Source organism: Mesoplodon bidens, assembly GCF_964165515.1.
Source record: "Mesoplodon bidens genome assembly, chromosome: 7".
In the NCBI taxonomy this organism is placed as follows: Eukaryota; Metazoa; Chordata; class Mammalia; order Artiodactyla; family Ziphiidae; genus Mesoplodon; species Mesoplodon bidens.
In genome coordinates, this window is record NC_138164.1 from 48,361,380 (window position 1) to 48,380,527 (window position 19,148).

General features: G+C 36.3%; 1 protein-coding gene across 3 annotated transcripts in view; it reads left to right on the forward strand.

Moving 5' to 3' along the window:
- Positions 1-19,148, forward strand: part of SOX6 (SRY-box transcription factor 6) — a 627,811-nt gene that overhangs the window by 419,871 nt on the left and 188,792 nt on the right. For all 3 annotated transcript variants that reach the window (XM_081238923.1, XM_081238924.1, XM_081238922.1), the window contains exons 7-8: positions 1,191-1,363; positions 4,150-4,218. In XM_081238923.1, coding sequence (XP_081095049.1) covers positions 1,191-1,363; positions 4,150-4,218 — 242 coding nt within the window. The remainder of the gene's footprint in view (positions 1-1,190; positions 1,364-4,149; positions 4,219-19,148) is intronic.

The window sequence follows — 19,148 nt, forward strand, 5'->3', positions numbered from 1 at the left end:
TGAAGGCTCGCTTTTCCCATGGGCCCACTCAAAAAATAGGCGCATTCCTAATTAAAATACATTCAGTTTCTCAGATTGTCCTGGTGCTTTCCTAGCAGGAATGAGGGGGGTTTCATAAGGAGATTGGAAGTCTCCTCTTCCACACACACAAAAATTGGCAATCTTTATCTCTTTTGACAGCTGGTGGCATCTTTCTGAAAAGCTTTCAAAGCATAGATCATTTCTTCATAATGAAACCTGTGTGCTCAAATACAGTGGGTTGTGTGTTGAAATTCTTATCTTATGCTATGGCAAAATGCTCTAATTTAGATTCACAAAAGGATCCTGTACCCTTTACTTAGGAGAGCTGTGCAATTTGCCCATAAATAGACTGTTCAGCACCCTTAGTGCATATCGTAGGTGTACAGCCACATCATAACCTTTTCAACTTCGAATGTGTTTTTTCCCTTTGAAGAGTGACAAATGACAAAGGGGTGAGGGAGCCCCCCAAACAACATTATTGCCTTTAAGGATGAACTTGGGAACTTTAGCTTGAGCCCCTCACCAGAAAAAAAATCAGCTTCAATTCTTTCTTACCTGAGGCAAGACAGATTTTTTTTTCTTTCTGTAGCACTCATCCCATGGCCAAGAGTGACCCCTGACTTCTGAGATTCAGAGACAGATCTTTGCACAATAGAAAAATTTTATGAGGGCAGTGATCAGAAAATTCCTAAGTAACATTATTTAAGCACCTATTATGTCTTAAGTCCTCTGTCAGTCATTGAGGGTAGAGGTTGATTATAGGATATTAATACAACCCATAGTTTCTAATCTTTGGTACTAAATAGCATAAGATTCCTAGCTTGATCAGATAGATTTGGGTGGGGAGGGAAGGGGAATGTGGTGGAAGGGAGAGAATGGAGTAGGTTGTTCTGTTTTGTTTTCTTTTGTTTTGTTTTAAAGAACAAGAGGGAAGAGTGAGTGAGAATTTTATTGGCAACAGTCCTTTCTCTTGGCAGGGGCGATGACTAACCCTAGTGTTCATCCCATTGCTACTCCATAGAGTTCCTGCACTTACAGTGACCTCCAGTTATTGTCCCAGATATTTGTGTCTTAGGGTAGTCCCTTTCTAAATCTGTCTACCCACTCGCTTCCCTAATTCATTCAGAATTTTCTCAAACTTGTGAGATATCTTTTCGCTTCCATTTTAGGTACACCTGAGAGCCTGGCAGAAAAAGAACGGCAGCTCTCTACCATGATTACCCAGCTGATCAGTTTACGGGAGCAGCTCCTGGCAGCGCATGATGAACAGAAAAAACTGGCAGCCTCACAAATTGAGAAACAACGGCAGCAAATGGACCTTGCTCGCCAACAGCAAGAACAGGTGAGCCCTGCAAAAGGAGCTGATGAACTGGAGGTGTGGAATGTGCCAAGCTCAGCGAGTAATCACATTGATTGGTTTATTTGTCATAAGCCTTCCTAAAAAAAGAATGAAAGAAAGAAGCCTTCTGGAAATCCAGGGTCACCGAGAATACTGAGGGGATATGTGGAGGACAAAGAAAGGCGTCATAGCAACTGGGCGTAACTGAAATGATAACATTGTTCCAGAACATTTGGATTTGATTAATTACTTGGGGATACTTGTTCATGTAGGCATCACGTATATTCCCAATGTAGCTTAACCATGAGTAAATCACTTCTCTCTGGGCCTTACTTTTCTCCCATCCAGAAAAGGAGGATCCTGGTCTAGAAAAACTTTGAGAATCTTTCAGTTCACTGGTTCAAGCTAGGATGACCATATGTCTCAGTTTTTCCAGAATAGCTCTGGTTAATGTCTGTTTTCCAGAGTAAGTATTAATACTCCCCTCTTCCACTTGCAAAAGTTGTCCTGGTTTGGATGATAAATTATATGGTCACTTTATTTATAGCATAGGTAAATCATTAAAAAACAAATTAACACATGGCTCATGGAAGAATTTGACTTCATTGATTTAGAAGTGAGAAAAATAGCGAAGTTTGTATGTATCTTTTAAAAAATAAATCACTTTCCCAAATGTTTTTCCTGTCTCATAAGAGTGCATTAATCTAATAACAATGATCCTATAGAGTAGTCCCTGATGCTTTAGATCAGATAGACCCAAATTAATGTGCAGTTTTTAGGAATCTGACATTATTACTGGAATTATCTTTTCAGTTAAATGTATTTTATAGGGGTATATAGAGCAATATATGCTCTGTTGATTTTAATGAGTTGTGACGTCTGGTATTTTATATGCTTGAATATTTGCCCACATGTAGGAATATGGACTCAGCCCCTAATGGAAAATAACATAAAGGAACACTGTAAAAAATCAGAAGTTAGAATGTCATTTAGCTATCCAGAGATGACACAGTAATTAACTATTGACACTTGTGAATAAGCTAGCACAAATTAATCTTGACACATTTGCAGACGAGTGATATCTTACAGTGAACACTTTGTAATTATATTTCAAAATGAAAATTAAATGACACTTAAAACTAGGTTGTCATGCTCAATGAAGCGAGCATGTAGCTCAACCGATTGGCAAATAAAATTCAGAATTTGAGCCACATGGTGCTTATGTACCATACTTCACTGTGTCAAACCCATACATCTAGAGTGGATGATAGTAATTGCACTGTGGTGTTTTGGATGCATTTCTATGCAGCACTTTATCATTTAGGAGGGACCATCAATATTAGATGTCTAGTGGTGTTTCACTGGATGGCTAAGAGGAAATAAATATTCAGAGATCCAGCATGTATACCTAGAATTGCAGAGTGAGTTGTCCATTTCTGATTTGAATGGTGATAAGCAGAGTGGGCCTTTCCAAACTGATTAAATACTGTTTCCATCTTGCTTATAAAGCTTTGGGGAGGAGTGATCCCATTTCTCAAACTGTACCCTTCGTTAGGGGTAGCTTTATCATGACTTCTAGTATGAACCAGTCATCACCAGAAACCATTAAGCCACATTTGGGGCAGATTGCTATTTGTCATCTTCTGCTGAAAGGAATGTGATTTGGGTGTGTCCCTCTACTCTATGCTAAAATATTAAAAGGACTCAGGAAGTATACAGCTGAGGGCTGGTTCACACCCATTTCCACTTCCAACATTGTCCATTCTAGAATATTTTGGAAATAGAAGAAATAGGAAGAACATAACTCTTGCCTATAGGGCACCACTAAACCAAGTCCTTCTAAATGCTTCCTGGCCCTTTTTTTCTCTGGCTTCCTAGGTTGGCAGTGAGTGTGTTCTCACTAAGGGGCATTCCAATGGGCTTCAAACTCCAGCAGCTCAGATTTTGAGGTAATAAGTAGCCTGACACCTAACTCCTGTTTTATAGTAAGCACCATTATCCTACAGAAGTTCCCTGCTCTCCTGAGGGGCAGATTCAGTCTTCAGTAGGGCTTGCATTAAGTAGTTAATGTTTCTTTTTACAGACGAGATGACGTGCTAAGATGTTGAATTTGATTGTTGGGTGAAGCAGGGAATACAAAACTTGTATGTGGATCCTGTACTGTAAAACTAACACATTACCCTCAAAAGGATGTGAATAAATATTAAATTGTGTTTGTTTTTAAAAATGCTTTGTACATTACACATTATATCAACAAAAAAAGATAAAGGTTTTTGCCTTTTGCTGTATTTTTTGGCACTCCCTTGACAATATTTGTGTTATCAGTTCTGAAAATCTTTACAGTAGAAAAGGTTTCACCAAAGTAGGCCATATTATAAGTAATAGAAAGTTCTTTCCTATCTTTGCTTACAGGTTTTACTTTTTAAATACAAATTAAGCTCCTTAGAAAAATGTAGGCTGAGTTTTCCTGTTTTTATTCTTCAAGGATGAGATTTTGAAATTCCCATTCTTTCCAGATGACCAGTGCAGATATAGATGAACTGCTCACAAATGTAATACAAGGGGGTAGTTTTCATGTACAGGTAAAGGTTTAGGGGCAAACAGAGAGATGGCACCTGTTTGAAATATTTCCGTTTCTCCAACTTTCTGATTCTGCCTCTCTCATTTTATAGGAACTCTTTCATGTAGAAGTACAGTAAAGCATCCTTGTAATACCAGGAGAGGTACCTGAGGTAATGGCAAAGGTGTAAGCGTTTCATTTTAACTTAATGAAACTTTATTTCTGATAGATTGCAAGACAACAGCAGCAACTTCTGCAACAGCAGCACAAAATTAATCTCCTGCAACAACAGATCCAGGTCAGTGTATTTTATTACTCTCGTCTGATTATACTTAGATACTTTTCTCCTTGAAAATGGAATTTAAAATGCTGCAAATGCACCCTTCTCTTATAAACAGCACCAATAAGGCTGTTTGTTATTCAGGGATGTTGTATACAACTGTCTAAGTGGATGTAGAAAATATCGACTTGGTGGTAGTCTAAGCATTCTTTTCTGATGTGATGCGTAAGCAGAATAAACCTTACCTTTTTTTCCTTCTGCCATTTGCCTAACACAACCTGGTGGAAACCTAAGTGTTTCCAAGGTAGCATACACATGCTAGTTTTATTGCCACAAACTACTTGCTGCTTTATATTTTACCATCTAATAGTATCATAGGTAGAAGCTTATGTTTATTTGCTTGTTAGGACTGTCTGGGCCAATTATGAGAAGAATCTTATGACCTAGGAAAAGGTTGGTAATAATTAATTTGTTCTTTAACAGATATTAACTGCATTTCTGCTAGGCGCTGAAGAGAACATAAAGATTAATAAGTAATTGTCTTCAAGAAGCTTATAGTCTAGAAAGGAAGAAAAACTTGTTCTTGAATAATTGTAACACACTTTAGAAATTCCTTTTTCTTTTCTTTTTTTTTCATCATTTCTTTTGTGGCAGGTTAACACAATATATAGATCATAATTGCATGGGCCTGGGAAAGAATTCTGATTTCTGTCATTCCTTTAGAAATTTGACGGTTAATTCAGCTAACAGCTTTTTGACATAGGTAAGGGAAGTGGTCTCCATTTTTGAATAGGAACATAGGTGTGTGACTTCTAGAAAGCCTTAGAATAAGCAACTGGTTGTCTGGTGATTAATCCTCAGGAATATTGATCCCAGAGTTATATGTATCCACCACAGTCTCTGGTTTTCTTTTGGTTGCTGTAGATATTTTCTAACCACTGGGATCTATGATTCAGCCTAGTTGGGGCAGTATATTCTGAATTATATTGGTCCTTTCCTTGAGATTAGTATCACACCTTCCTATATTAAAAAAAAAATCATTTACATAAAGTCATAACTTATTTCACCTCACTGATGAAAGCCAGTGATTTTAACTTAGACTTTTGCTTCATTTTGTAATCACACTTAGTGTTCCAGGTAGTAGTCACTGCATTTAAAACACCAATTTGGTGCCTGAAGAAGTACCTGTACCTAATTTGGCATTTCGTCCAGCTGTCTTTACTAGGAGGTCTTAACCAGTGTTTGTTGTTGTTGTTGTTGCTGTTTTAATTAGTTCTGATTCTATATTCCATACTCGTCTGTATGTTTCAAGATAAAGAATCCAAACATAGAGGAGACGTATATCTCTGGCATTTGGGACAGTCAGCCTTTATAATTAAATCTTGAAATAATTTCTCATCCTGATATCTCATGACTCATGCTGAGATCCTTAATTAAATAACTGTCCAGGTGATCCCTTGTTCTGCCCTTATTAGAATTTTCAGTGTGTCTCCCACTGCTAAGGTCAAGATTTTTAGCCTGTGGCTTCCTACATTTTTCTCTAGATCCCTCTCTAAGAACTCAGTAGGTGTTAAATAACCTAAGCCAATCATTTAGTTCTCTCTGTTTCTCCTAAGCAGAAATGGAAGAAATTCCCTGAGATGTTCTCATATCAGTTACTTACTATTAACGTTTTTACTACCTCTTTATTACTTACTTCTTTGTTTATTTTGAATATATTTCACTTCTTAGTCCAAAGTTGTTTGCAGGAACTGGCTGTCTTAATTGATGTTTGCCTGTTGTACTAAGGATCTCAGATGAATAGCAACAAAATCAAAGTATTTTAATGAAATATTATAGGCATTTATTGATTACATATGATTTTATAGTTATAACTTGACTATATAAAGTTGATATCTTTTTCAGGAAACTAGGACATGATCTTAAAATATTATTCATTAGAATGTTCAATTTGAGAAGACAAGAAAGTTGGTTTTTCAAGTGTTTTAATAGAAGTTTAATTGCTTTTAAATTTGTAGATATTTCTCATTGTTTAAATTTTTAAAAATTGAAGCTAATCAGGCCTTGATCTCAGCAGTATTAATTATAAAATCATAGAGAGATTCAAAATAGTTACATTAATTTTAGAAATATGGGATTCTTTGTAACAGGAATTCATATTTTTAAAAATAAGAGGAGGTAATAACCTATGTTTATAGTTTATTCTGTCCTGAGCTACTGCTTCACTGCATATCTTGTCAGTATTTATCTTATCGAGCATGAGACCATTCAAAGAATTTTTCAAATACTGAAAAACACTTCTCCCTGCACAAAACATATTAATCTCTGACACTTACAAAGCATGTATTTGATATTCAGATTTTTGTTGTTTTTTTGGAAGGGGAATGGGTTAACTGTATTTTCAAATAGGTTTTTTGACCAGCCATAGGTGTGATCAAATTTAGGAGAGAGACTATTGTTGGACTAATTTTAATTTGAGCAAAATATGAGATTTAAGAAATGCTTCAAACATTTTTCTATCATGAAACATTCTCCCTTTTTAAAACAAAACAGAGTAAGATAGTAAATACAAAACCTTTCTCTTCTGAAAGCAGGTGAATACAGTGACAATTTGAGATCCCAAGTTTGAACTTTTTCCTTCTTTTAAAATCTTGTATCCTAGAACCTATTTGCTAACATGGTCAGCAAGATTAAGCCATGGCAATTGGCCATAGATCCCAAGTATCAGGTGGGATACATAGATCTAAATAATACATCTAAAGATTATTCTTTACTTCTAGTTCAGAATGCTGATTTCTGAATTAGTACTGTTGTTTTGAAATTTGCAAGCTGTACTAGAAAGAAAGGGAAGAGTGTCTAACCTCTTATAACAACCACACACAAACACATCTGGGTCTGTTATAATGGAAACAAATGAAAACCTGGATGGTTTGCACACTGAAAAGCAGGATATTTCATTAGCGATAAGAAAAGGCATGATTAAGATAGTACTGTAGGGCTTCCCTGGTGGCGCAGTGGTTGAGAGTCCGTCTGCCGATGCAGGGGACACGAGTTTGTGCCCCGGTCCGGGAAGATCCCACGTGCCGCGGAGCGGCTAGGCCCATGACCCATGGTCCCTGAGCCTGCGCGTCTGGAGCCTGTGCTCTGCAACAGGAGAGGCCACAACAGTGAGAGGCCCACGTACCGCAAAAAATAAAAAAAAAAAAAACAGATAGTATTGTAAAAGTCCACGTGCTTATTTTATTTGCAGTCCTTCAAAACTTATTCTGTATATGTAGTTTAAAATTATTTCATTTATATATTTTTTTCCTTTAATATAATTTTAATGTAATTTTGCCTTGGTAAATTCTAATTAAATTTTTAAAGGAATGCTTTTAAGACCATATATGGTCTTTAAGCCATGTTGAAACCATAAGATGAATGATTTTGTGAACTAATGTTTTTACACTTTTGATGAGTCAATTTTTACCATTTAAAAATCAGGTTAATAACTTTAAATGATTATTAAAATTCTTTAATGTCAACAGATCTTTTAGGAGGCTGTTTGCTTAGTGAATTCAAATCCCTCTGTTTGTGCTTTGGGGAAAATGGCGATTCCTCTAATTTGTTACATATTAAGTAATTCCCCAGATATGGAGCCCAAAATAGACATTTTTGATATTTCCAAGAGAGAAATAGCACAGTTTTTATCAACTTTGTGGATAGCAAAACTAATAGATCATGGAATATGGATCCTTGGATTTGGGAATGTTGATTCTCATGTTATAATTCCAAAGGACAAATAACTGCTTTAGTAATTTCTTCCTCTTTCTCCCACACCATAGTATCTTAGCCAATCTTTGGAAGCATTTTACTTATGAGTTATGTTGACTAGGAAACAAAATTCAGTTTGAATCCATTGGGCATATCAACACATATTTATAGCATTTTAATCAAACATTAAATGTAAGTCTAATCTAAGCAAACCAGAAAATATTTTATAAATCTTGATTTCTTGATCCGTCCATATATTTATTCATCTAACCTCATTTGACCATGTCATGGTTTTTGAATCTAAAGATATTCTTCATGGATACAATATACCACATTCTTTGGTTTTGATAGCATGTCAGTAGGAACATATTTAACAATGGCATTTCGTTGATAAATCTTTGCAAGAGAATTCACCTTATTAAAATATCTCTGTGAGAAACTTACTTTTTCAGACATGAATGGTGTGATCCAAATATTCATATCTCTTTAGACCCCTCTGTACATGTGGCGTCCTCGCCTCACATCACTGACCAAACAACAATGGTCTCTTAAGAAGGGACTGATTGGTTGGGATTTTATTTGGGCACTTGGCCTCCTGGGCCAGAGCCAATGATTTAGTCAATTCATATACGTATACCTTTTTGGGTAAAATTGTGAAACTTGAGAAATTCTTAGCTCAGTTCTTTGTTAATCTTTATGATTAGTATGTGATATTCATTGTCCTTCCCTCACAATTTAATACATGAATTAGAGGGTGAACTCAATCTGTGGAAGGCCTGAACTAATGCCATTGCTGCTGCTTTGCAGATACACTATCTCTTATCTGAAAACTTTCTCTTTTAAATGCTCTAATACATACTGCTTATTTACACAGCCAAGTGTTTGTCTCTTCACTGAAGCTTCACTCTATTCTTTAGAGTATGTGAGTATTTTTCATATATAGTGTTTTCTATTTTGATTATAATATATTCATTTGTGCTATTCGCATATTTTGTGTGTCTCTGTGTGTTTGTCACGTGGTTGAGTGCCGTTAAATGTGTGTTCTCCTTTCTTCCTACGTAACCAGTAGACATATCAATATTATGAGCAGGGAGGTGATTGTTCTTAAACCAGTAAACAGAATAATTTGAGATGTACTCTCACCTTTTAAGGAGATAAACCTTGCCTTTTGTTTCCTTCAGTATGATTAACTACAGGCATTTCAGGTATCTGCTGAGCAGAATAAGGACTACCTTTTCATGTGAAGTAGTTGTCTAAAGATCAGAAATAATTACTTTGTACATTAGCCTTCATGGCCTGCATGACCTGGTTAATTAGTTTTTTGCCAGGATAATAATAATAGATATATATTTGAAGATATGCTTCATCATTAAGTATCTAAATGACCTCTAATTTTAAGAGCTGGACCTTGCATTTATTGTCCTTTGGAACTGGCTGAACAGCCAGCAGAAAGACTAAGTAAAGTAAGGGGCCTGCCAGTCTCACATAGTTCCTCTGTCTTATGTTGTATATGTTGTATCTCTTTGTTAATTGTATTTAGCATTGATAAACAAAAAGCAATTACACTGCCCCTGTTTTGGCTCTAGCAAATAGTCCTTTTTCGGGTGTTATTGATCAGGTAACGGATCTCCTTTCAACAGCCTCTGAACAGGACCAAATAAACCCACTGAAAGTAATTTGATACTTCTATTGGCATTGTACATGTATCTGATACTCTCTTGCAATGAAATGAGAGTTATAAACAAAGCTTAGAAGTCTAGGATTAGCCCCCAGCTTCAGCAAACCCTTAAAATATTTTGTAATTCTATCTTCAACCATGAATTAGCCAGGAAAAACAGACCCTCTCTCATCTCTCTATTTTTCTGCTGTATGCGATTTTTGATTGCCCATGGGCAGGCTGTTATGATCTTCTTTGGAGGTTTAAAACCAAGATAAAAATGCAAATCTAATTATTTCTTTTATGTAATCGAATTAACTTTTTAAGTAATGATAGATGCTGTATAGCCTGCTTCTAACATTTTAATAATGAAGTTTCTGAATTATAAAGAATAGGTAAAGCTGCTATAATTCATGAATAGCAAGGGCCTTAGATAAAAATATAAATTATCACTGTGGATTAGAAACTCTGCATGAGTTAATCACGCTAGACTGTTAAAGTTGGAGTGGATCTAGAAATAAAAAGAGGTGATACTGGACCAGATCCTTTGAGCTGCTATATGGAATTATTAATCAGCTTGCTACTTATTTTCTAAATGTGGCCTTATGGCAAAGATCTCATTCAGCTGACAAGAGCCTGATGGTGAATCTCAATGCTTTTCATGCACTATCCTTCAATTTCCCCAACCCTCTTTGGTGACCCTCCGTCCTCTATCTTATCTACTTCTTACCTCTCAGACTTTACTCCCCAGCTCCCTCTCAAATCAGTGATACTGAAAATGCAGGGAAACCAAAGTCTCTGCTTCCTTCTGGGATTAATGAAAATGAGAGAGTGCATTACCTCTTCAGGGGCAGGAGGCTATGGAGCCCAGTGGGCAGTTGATCCAGGTGGTGCCAGCATATGACTTTACATAACACTGTATCAATTCCCCAAGGAAAAAGCAGCTCTTTTCTGGTTTTCCCTTGATCTCTCTGATTACATTGAGGGCTCAGTTTAGTGTTAGCACACTTTAATACCTTTCTAGGATGTGCTAATCTCTCTTTGTAAGAGAGAGAGATCATCTTAGTCTCAGAGCCTTTGGAGGCAATAGTGCTTAGCTTAGAATTTAAATAAAATCAAGTAAATCTTTTATTTTCATTGTTATCTGGTTATCTTCTAATTATGACAAGTGATTTTCTATTGGTTTTCTATTTGAGGTAGTGCTATTGAAATAAACGTATTTACGCAAAAAAAAGTCAATTTAAATAAAACTTTAAGTAAATAAGAACTGAGTACTTGGATCTGGCAAAAATTATACAGGCAGTTCTTTAATGATGGAATTTTAAGAAACTCTTGAAAGAGCACTACACTGAGAGATGTTGAATGTTCCCCCTCCATTCTTCTACTTTCACAGAATGTTAAACTTGGACACATCCTCTAGAGGTCCTCATGGTTCTCCCTCACGGATTGGGGGTAGGGTGGGTAGCTATTCCTATCGTACAGCAATATAGTGAGTTTATCGTTAAGCTATACTTAAAAATAACCCTGAGATTATGTTTTTTCTACTTTTTTGGAATTAAAATGTCCTTTCCTTTTATGAAGCACAGGTGATAATAGATGGTATGTGCTTTGTTTCTTTGTTTTCCAGTAGTTTTAGTTGGTAAAATAAAAAGTTCCCAAATATGTGTAAGTCCCCCACTTTTGTTTTTCTTTGAAATTTCTTTGGAACTCTTTCTCTAGTCCAAATCCTTTACTTTATACAAGGAAACTGAGGCATAGACAACAGACTCATCCAGGTTTAAAAAGCTACATGTTGTCAGAGCCATGAGTGGAACCCAACTTTCTTTGACTTCTAGTCTAGTACTATTTCCAACATTCCAGGATGTATCTCAATTTGCCCTTTTTGTGATTTGAATAAATCTTAGTGCACTTTAGTTTTCCAGTTTGTAAAATGTGGATAATGATACCTAACATCTAAAATCTCATTACATTCTCTTTATCCTTAAATGGAAAAAAATTGAAGATTGCCCATTAGAATCAGTTTATATCTCAGGACTACTACAACTGTGGCTGCCTGCCCACAAGGAAAGAGATTAAAAAAAACATAACCAGAATCTTTTTGTAATGTGGTATGAAATGTATTTATGGCTGAGTGACTCTTTCGGTTTTTACATATAAACTTCTTGGCTAATTATATTACTTTCTGGGGGCTTAAAAGTGATATGTCTCTATATTGAGGATCAGTCCCCTTTAATGTTAATACCTGTTTTTATAGCTACTCTGCAGCTGATAAAAGGGAGCAGTGAGTGACAGCATTTGATGCCAGTGGTTCTCAACCTTGATTGTACCTTGTAATCACTTGGAAGTCTTTTAAAAATACTGATGCCTGGGTCCCACTGTAGAGGTTCCAATTTAATTGGTCTGGGGTACAGTCCCAGATGGGGACTGTTAAAAGCTCTCTAGATGATTCTAGCAGGCAATCAGGATTAAGAAAAACTGCTCTATACAGTGTAATGCAGATTAAATGATTAAATGTGAACTCTAAATTGTTTGGACTATTCATCTATTTATCTATCTGTCTATCTAGCTATCTAAAAATGGACTGAGGGTTGGGGCATAACAAATAATCCTTAAGCAGTTGAAATATACTTTTGACTTTGGTCATAGCTATTTTACTTAATAGCTAGAAAGCTTATAATGGATCATGGTTTAAACAATTTTAATAAATTTAGTTAGTTTTCTAATAACTTGATTTTTATTTACATATGGGTATATTGGCAAGACAGGAATGTGTTGACATTAGATTTGTGCCTTTGAGAGAAGGTATTTAAAATAAAAGTGAAGCATAATCTTTCACAATAAGACAAAAACTTTTAGAAAAGAAGTACTCAGATGCTCTTTGACTTCCACTATCTAAACAGAATGAGTTTTGACCCAGGACATCAATCTGTCATTTTTTAAGGTGTTTAAAATTATTTTTTTCTGTGAAATTGACTACATTTCACATATATGAGGAATGTATGAATCTGAATGCACTTTTAAGCTAGATTTGTACGTATAAATAGGAGGTAAAAAGGATAAAATGCATTGCTTCAGAGTGTATGTAATATAAAATTTTTGTAGAAGCAGCACAAGTATCAGGGACAAATAAATCAAGATTTAAATTCCAGTTCTACTACTTATTAGCTCTGTGACATGTTTTGCTACTTACTAGCTGTGACAAAAGTTACTTAATGTTTCTGAGCCTGCATCTCCTAGTTCCTAAAAGATGAATAATGATAGTACCTTACGAGTTCTGGGATTAGAGACCATCATCTTAAAAAACCCTACTAAGTGCTCAATGCATTTTATCTATCACTATCATTATTGTTGTTATCATTCTTATGTACGAGCTATAGGAATAATTTCAGAGTCCTTAAAAGAGAAACAGGGTATATGCCCAGTAGTGGGATTGCTGGGTCATATGGTGGTTCTATTTTTTTTTTTTTTTTTTTTTTTTTTTATAAATTTATTTATTTATTTTTGGCTGTGTTGAGTCTTCGTTTCTGTGCGAGGGCTTTCTCCAGTTGCGGCGAGCGGGGGCCACTCTTCATCGCGGTGCGCGGGCCTCTCACTGTCACGGCCTCTCCTGTTGCGGAGCACAGGCTCCAGACGCACAGGCTCAGTAGTTGTGGCACACGGGCTTAGTTGCTCCGCGGCATGTGGGATCTTCCCAGACCAGGGCTCGAACCCGTGTCCCCTGCATTGGCAGGCAGACTCCGAACCACTGCGCCACCAGGGAAGCCCGGTGGTTCTATTTTTAGTTTTTTAAGGAACCTCCATACTGTTTTTCATAGTGGTTGTATCAATTTACATTCCCACCAAAAGTGTAGGAGGGTTCCCTTTTCACCACACTCTTTCCAGCATTTATTGTTTCTAGACTTTTTGTTAATGGACATTCTGACTGGCGTGAGATGATACCTCACTGTAGTTTTGATTTGAATTTCTCTAATAATTAGTGATGTTGAGCATCTTTTCATGTGCCTCTTGGCCATCTGTATGTCTTCCTTGGTGAAATGTCTATTTAGGTCTTCTGCCCATTTTTTAACTGGATTGTTTGTTTTTTTTGATATTGAGCTCCATGAGCTGTTTGAAATTGAGTTATTTGTAGTGAGGTGGATGGACCTAGAGTCTGTCATACAGAGTGAAGTAAGTCAGAAAGAGAAAAACAAATACCGTATGCTAACACATATATGTGGAATCTAAAAAAAAAAAAAAGGTTCTGATGAACCTAGTTGCAGGGCAGGAATAAAGAGGTAGACATAGAAAATGGACTTGAGGACATGGGGTGGGAGGGTGAAGCTGGGGCGAAGTGAGAGTAGCATCGACACATATACACTACCGAATGTTAAATAGCTGGCTGGTGGGAAGCAGCAGCATAGCACAGGGAGATCAGCTCCGTGTTTTGCAATGACCTAGATGAGAGGGAGACTCAAGAGGAAGGGGATATGGGACATGTGTATGCATATGGCTGATTTGCTTTGTTGTGCAACAGAAACTAACACCGTATTGTGAAGCAATTATACTCCAATATAGAGCTATTAAAAAAAAAGAGAGAAATGCACATGTACATATTTTGTGTCTACATGTGTCAGCATGTTTATGTCTACATACATATGCACATTTAGAACCCACAAATTAGTGACGTGAATATAGGATAATCAATGTGAATGCGCTATAATCAATTATTATCACCAAGGTAATCTAGAGGAAAAGAAAGCAAAAATTTTCTCTGGCTGCCAAATGAGAGCTATTTCAATTCTCAGTAAGAGGACAGTAAGGTTTATCAGGTACTCAGAAATGGTTGACCAAGAATTAGAGCTGCCTGGAGAATGTCTAAAAGGGGGTGTGGCATTTTATTCTGGAAAATAGGGTCAAATTCTTACTTTTCACACTAAAACGGGCTTTTTTATTAGATCAGTAGTGCCTGTGGGATAGTAAATGAACCTTTCCAATTTATTTTATAGCTTTTTTAAAATACACAGATGAAGTTAGCGATGTAACAGCACAAAATGCAAAAGTCTTCTTGTTTAAAATAAAGTTGTTTATATAAATCTTATGTATGCCATCTCCTGTAAGTCAAGCATTTGCCCAGCTTTTGTGAATTATGTCTATACTTAGAATTTAAGAAGTTAAACAGTATGCATACCAGACTTGAGAGATGGGAAATAAAAATTGATATACTGTGTGACACTTGATATAGCACAGGGAAATATCTTTTAAATTTTGAAAGGATATACTGACATAACCATTTTTAATTCACATAAGGTAACTCCCACTTAAAGTTATTAATGTTAGAGTCAGATATTTTTACTTCTTCAGAATAAAAGAAAATAAATGATGCAAAAGGTGTAATGTCTCACTGTGAGACACTGAATTCATTTTATCTGCCACCCAATCCATTAAGAAAATATTAAAGTTGTAACAGTAAACAATGAAAGTTAAGGAATTCACAGATCAGAATAAAGAGTAAAGTCCAACCTCAGGCCACAGTCATGACTTTTGTTAAACACATACTTCAGTGCAAGATTTTTATCTTAAAATGTCTACAGATGAGTTTTCTACAGTGGCTGAGATTAGTGCAGCTGGAAAGAGCTCTCAGCTAGGCTGACTTGGCTGCTGCTTGAACATGTTGACAAGGTGGAGTTACTATTCTAAAGAACTCTAACAGGCCATGCTTGTTTTGTGCTGTAATAACATCATTCATTTCCCAGCCACGCAAATGTTGGCTCTTCCTTATACATTCTTTAGTTGTATTATTCATAGGAAAAGTGGGGGAGGGAAACCCAAGAAAACTGATTTTACTTTTGATTGTCCAATAACTTTTGTTCCCTTTCAAAAGTTGTGATGATATCAGGAACCAGTTACCCAAATGGAAAAACATAACTTATGTACTGTTATTTAATAAAAGATGTAAGTCCTAGTTCGGCGTTTTTAAAGCTGGATGTGGCAGAAATTGTTTGTTAATATGTATAGAATTAGTTAAATACAGGGCACTTCAGGATTAGTGTAACTGAATGGTGTCTAAGGAGACAATCAGAGAACTGAAACTTCTGGGAGAAGAAGGATCTCCAGCTGCTGCTTCAGGTATTTGTTTGTTCTAAAGGACCTTTATTTCTGTGGCTGTCAGCCCCTCCTTCCCCCGACCTGCATTTCGCTGAGAATTTTGAATGTTATGATGGCTCCCAAATAATCAGTTTAGTAGCTGGAGGCTGGGGTTTGAAGAAATCAACATGGTTATAGTAGTAGAAGAATGAGCTTAGAAGCAGAAGGTGATGGAGAGCAAGAAAGTGCACATGGGTAGGAAGCTGTTACCTTCTTTAGTGATAAATAACAGAGGTTCGAGAAAAAGAAAAACTAGTTCCAAGTTTCCTCTCCACCCTATTCTGTGTAATTCTTTGTAATGCTTTGTGCAGACTCAGATTTCTAGATTTTATGTTTGAAGGTTAGATGGAGTGGAGAAACTGTTAGGTGACCTGAAATTTGTCTGTGGAAAAGCCCAGAGGAGCAGGCAAAAGTGAGATATTGGGTTCCAGCCAGAGGTTAGTCTTAGCAGATCAGTTAGACCAGGTCAGATCCACAGTGATAGAGCAAACATGTAGTCTACCATTGGAGGACTTCCAGCTTGTGGCTGGAATATGTGTAATGCAAGGGTGCACACCTGGGCAAAGAAAAATGAAGTTGGGCTCTTGAAGTTGGCCTCCACACAACAGATATTTTTCTGTTAAGACTGTCTGATTTCATTTATTGTGTATCATCACATCCACTGGTCTCTGGCAGGGCCCTTTCATGGACTCCATTTTAGGGTCGAAATATACCCTGGAGTTCCTAGGGATCCCTTGTGGGAGAAAAGCTCAGGTTATTGGCGGTTCGGTAGAAGATGTAATCTGAACTCTATGTTTAGGACCTTGGCCTCCATATCAATACAATATCTTTCCTTCTCAATACAATTGGGCTCTGACTATGGAGACCCAGATTTGTGATATACAGTATACCTCAAGTGGTTAAGAGTACAAAGGCAAATTACTTTGTGTAGTAGAATTATAAGCTATTTTTTATTGTTTTAGGTTAGTTTAAAAATTTTTTTTCTAACACTTATTGTTTTTGTATAAGAAAATTAGTTAAAAATTTTAAATATACATTGAAAGAACCCTGGTTTTCAATATTAAGAAAATTGTTAAATTTATTATGGTATATTCATGTGATTGGCTGTTTTAGACTGTTAAACATGATATGGACAAATAAGTTTTCATGATTTAGGATAATGCTTTCAATGTAACATCAGGTGGGAAAAAACCCCTAGAACATAATAATGTAAATATAGTATAATCTCAGCTACATAAAAAATAGGCATTTTAAAAAAGACTGGAAGAGGGTGCATTGCTTTTATAATTAACTTTATTATTATTATTTTACTTTAAAAAATGCAGGTAACAGAAAAGGAGGAGATATCTATCCTTCTGTGATCACCTCGTAGGTTGTGATCACCACACAGATCATCAAATCTTACAACTTGACAGTCATAGCTGATTTCTGGTTTCTTTTTTTTTTTTATTGGAGTAAAATTGCTTTACAATGTTGTGTTAGTTTCTGCTGTACAATTAAGTGAATGAGCTATATGTATACCTATATCCCCTCCTTCTTGGACCTCCCTCCCACCCCTCCCCATCCCACCCATCTAGGTCCTCACAGAGCACTGAGCTGCTCTCCCTGTGCTATATAGCAGGTTCCTATTAGCTCTCTATTTTACACATGGTAGTGTATTTATGTCAAACCTAATCTCCCTCCCTTCCCTTCCCCTGCTGTGTCCACATGTCCGTTCTCTACATCTACGTCTCTATTCCTGCCCTACAAATAGGTTCATCTGTACCATTTTTCTAGATTCCACATATATGCATTACTATGCATTTGTTTTTCTCTTTCTGGCTTACTTCACTCTGTATGACAGAGTGAAGGTCCATCCACATCTGTACAAATGACCCAATTCCGTTCCTTTTTATGGCTGAGTAATATTCCATTGTATATGTGTACCACATCTTCTTTCTCCATTCATCTATCATTGGACATTTAGGTTGTTTCCATGTCCTGGCTATTGTAAATAGTGCTTCAGTGAAAGTTGGGGGTACATGTGTCCTTTTGAATTATGGTTTTCTCAGGGTATATGCCCAGTAGTGGGATTGCTGGGTCATATGGTAGTTCTATTTTTAGTTTTTGAAGGAACCTCCATACTGTTCTCCATAGTGGCTGTATCAATTTACATTCCCACCAACAGTGCAAAAGGGTTTCCCTTTTCTCCACACCCTCTCCAGCATTTATCACTTGTAGATTTTTTCATGATGGCCATTCTGACTGGTGTGAGGTCAGAAACTGCCTCATTGTAGTTTTGATTTGCATTTCTCTAATAATTAGTGATGTTGAGCATCTTTTCATGTGCCTTTTGGCCATCTGTATGTCTTCTTTGGAGAAATGTCTATATAGGTCTTCTCCCCATTTTTTAATTGGGTTGTTTGTGGTTTTTTTGATATTGAGCTGCGTGAGCTGCTTGTATATTTTGGAGGTTAATCCTTTGTCCGTTGCTTCATCTGCAAATATTTTCTGCCATTCTGAGGGTTGTCTTTTCATCTTGTTTATGGTTTCCTTTGCTGTGCAAAAGCTTTTAAGTTTCATTAGGTCCAATTTGTTTATTTTTGTTTTTATTTTCATTACTCTAGGAGGTGGGTCAAAAAAGATCTTGCTGTGGTTTATGTCAAAGAGTGTTTTTCCTATGTTTTCCTCTAAGAGTTTTATAGTGTCTGGTCTTACATTTAGGTCTTTAATCCATTTTGAGTTTATTTTTGTGTATGGTATTAGGTAGTGTTCTAATTTCATTCTTTTACATGTACTGTCCCGTTTTCCCAGCACCACTTATTGAAGAGGCTGTCTTTTCTCCATTGTATGTTCTTGTCTCCTTTGTCATAAATTAGGTGACCATAGGTGCATGTGTTTATCTCTGGGCTTTCTATCCTGTACCATTGATCTATATTTCTGTTTTTGTGCCAGTACCATACTGTCTTGAATACTGTAGCTTTGTAGTATAGTTTGAAATTGGGGAGCCTGATTCCTCCAGCTCCATTTTTCTTTCTCAAGATTGCTTTGGCTATTTGGGGTCTTTTGTGTTTCCATACAAATTGTAAAATTTTTTGTTCTAATTCTGTGAAGAATGCCATTGGTAGTTTGAAAGGGATTGCACTGAATCTGTAGATTGCTTTGGGTAGTATAGTCCTTTTCACAATATTGATTCTTCCAATCCAAGAACATGGTATATTTCTCCATCTGTTTATGTGATCTTTGATTTCTTTCATCAGTGTTTTATACTTTTCTGAGTACCAGTCTTTTGCCTCCTTAGGTAGGTTTATTCCTAAGTATTTTATTCTTTTTGTTGCGATGGTAAATGGGATTGTTTCCTTAATATCTCCTTCTGATTTTTTGTTGTTAGTGTATAGATTGTGATCACCAAACAGATCATCAAATCTTACAACTT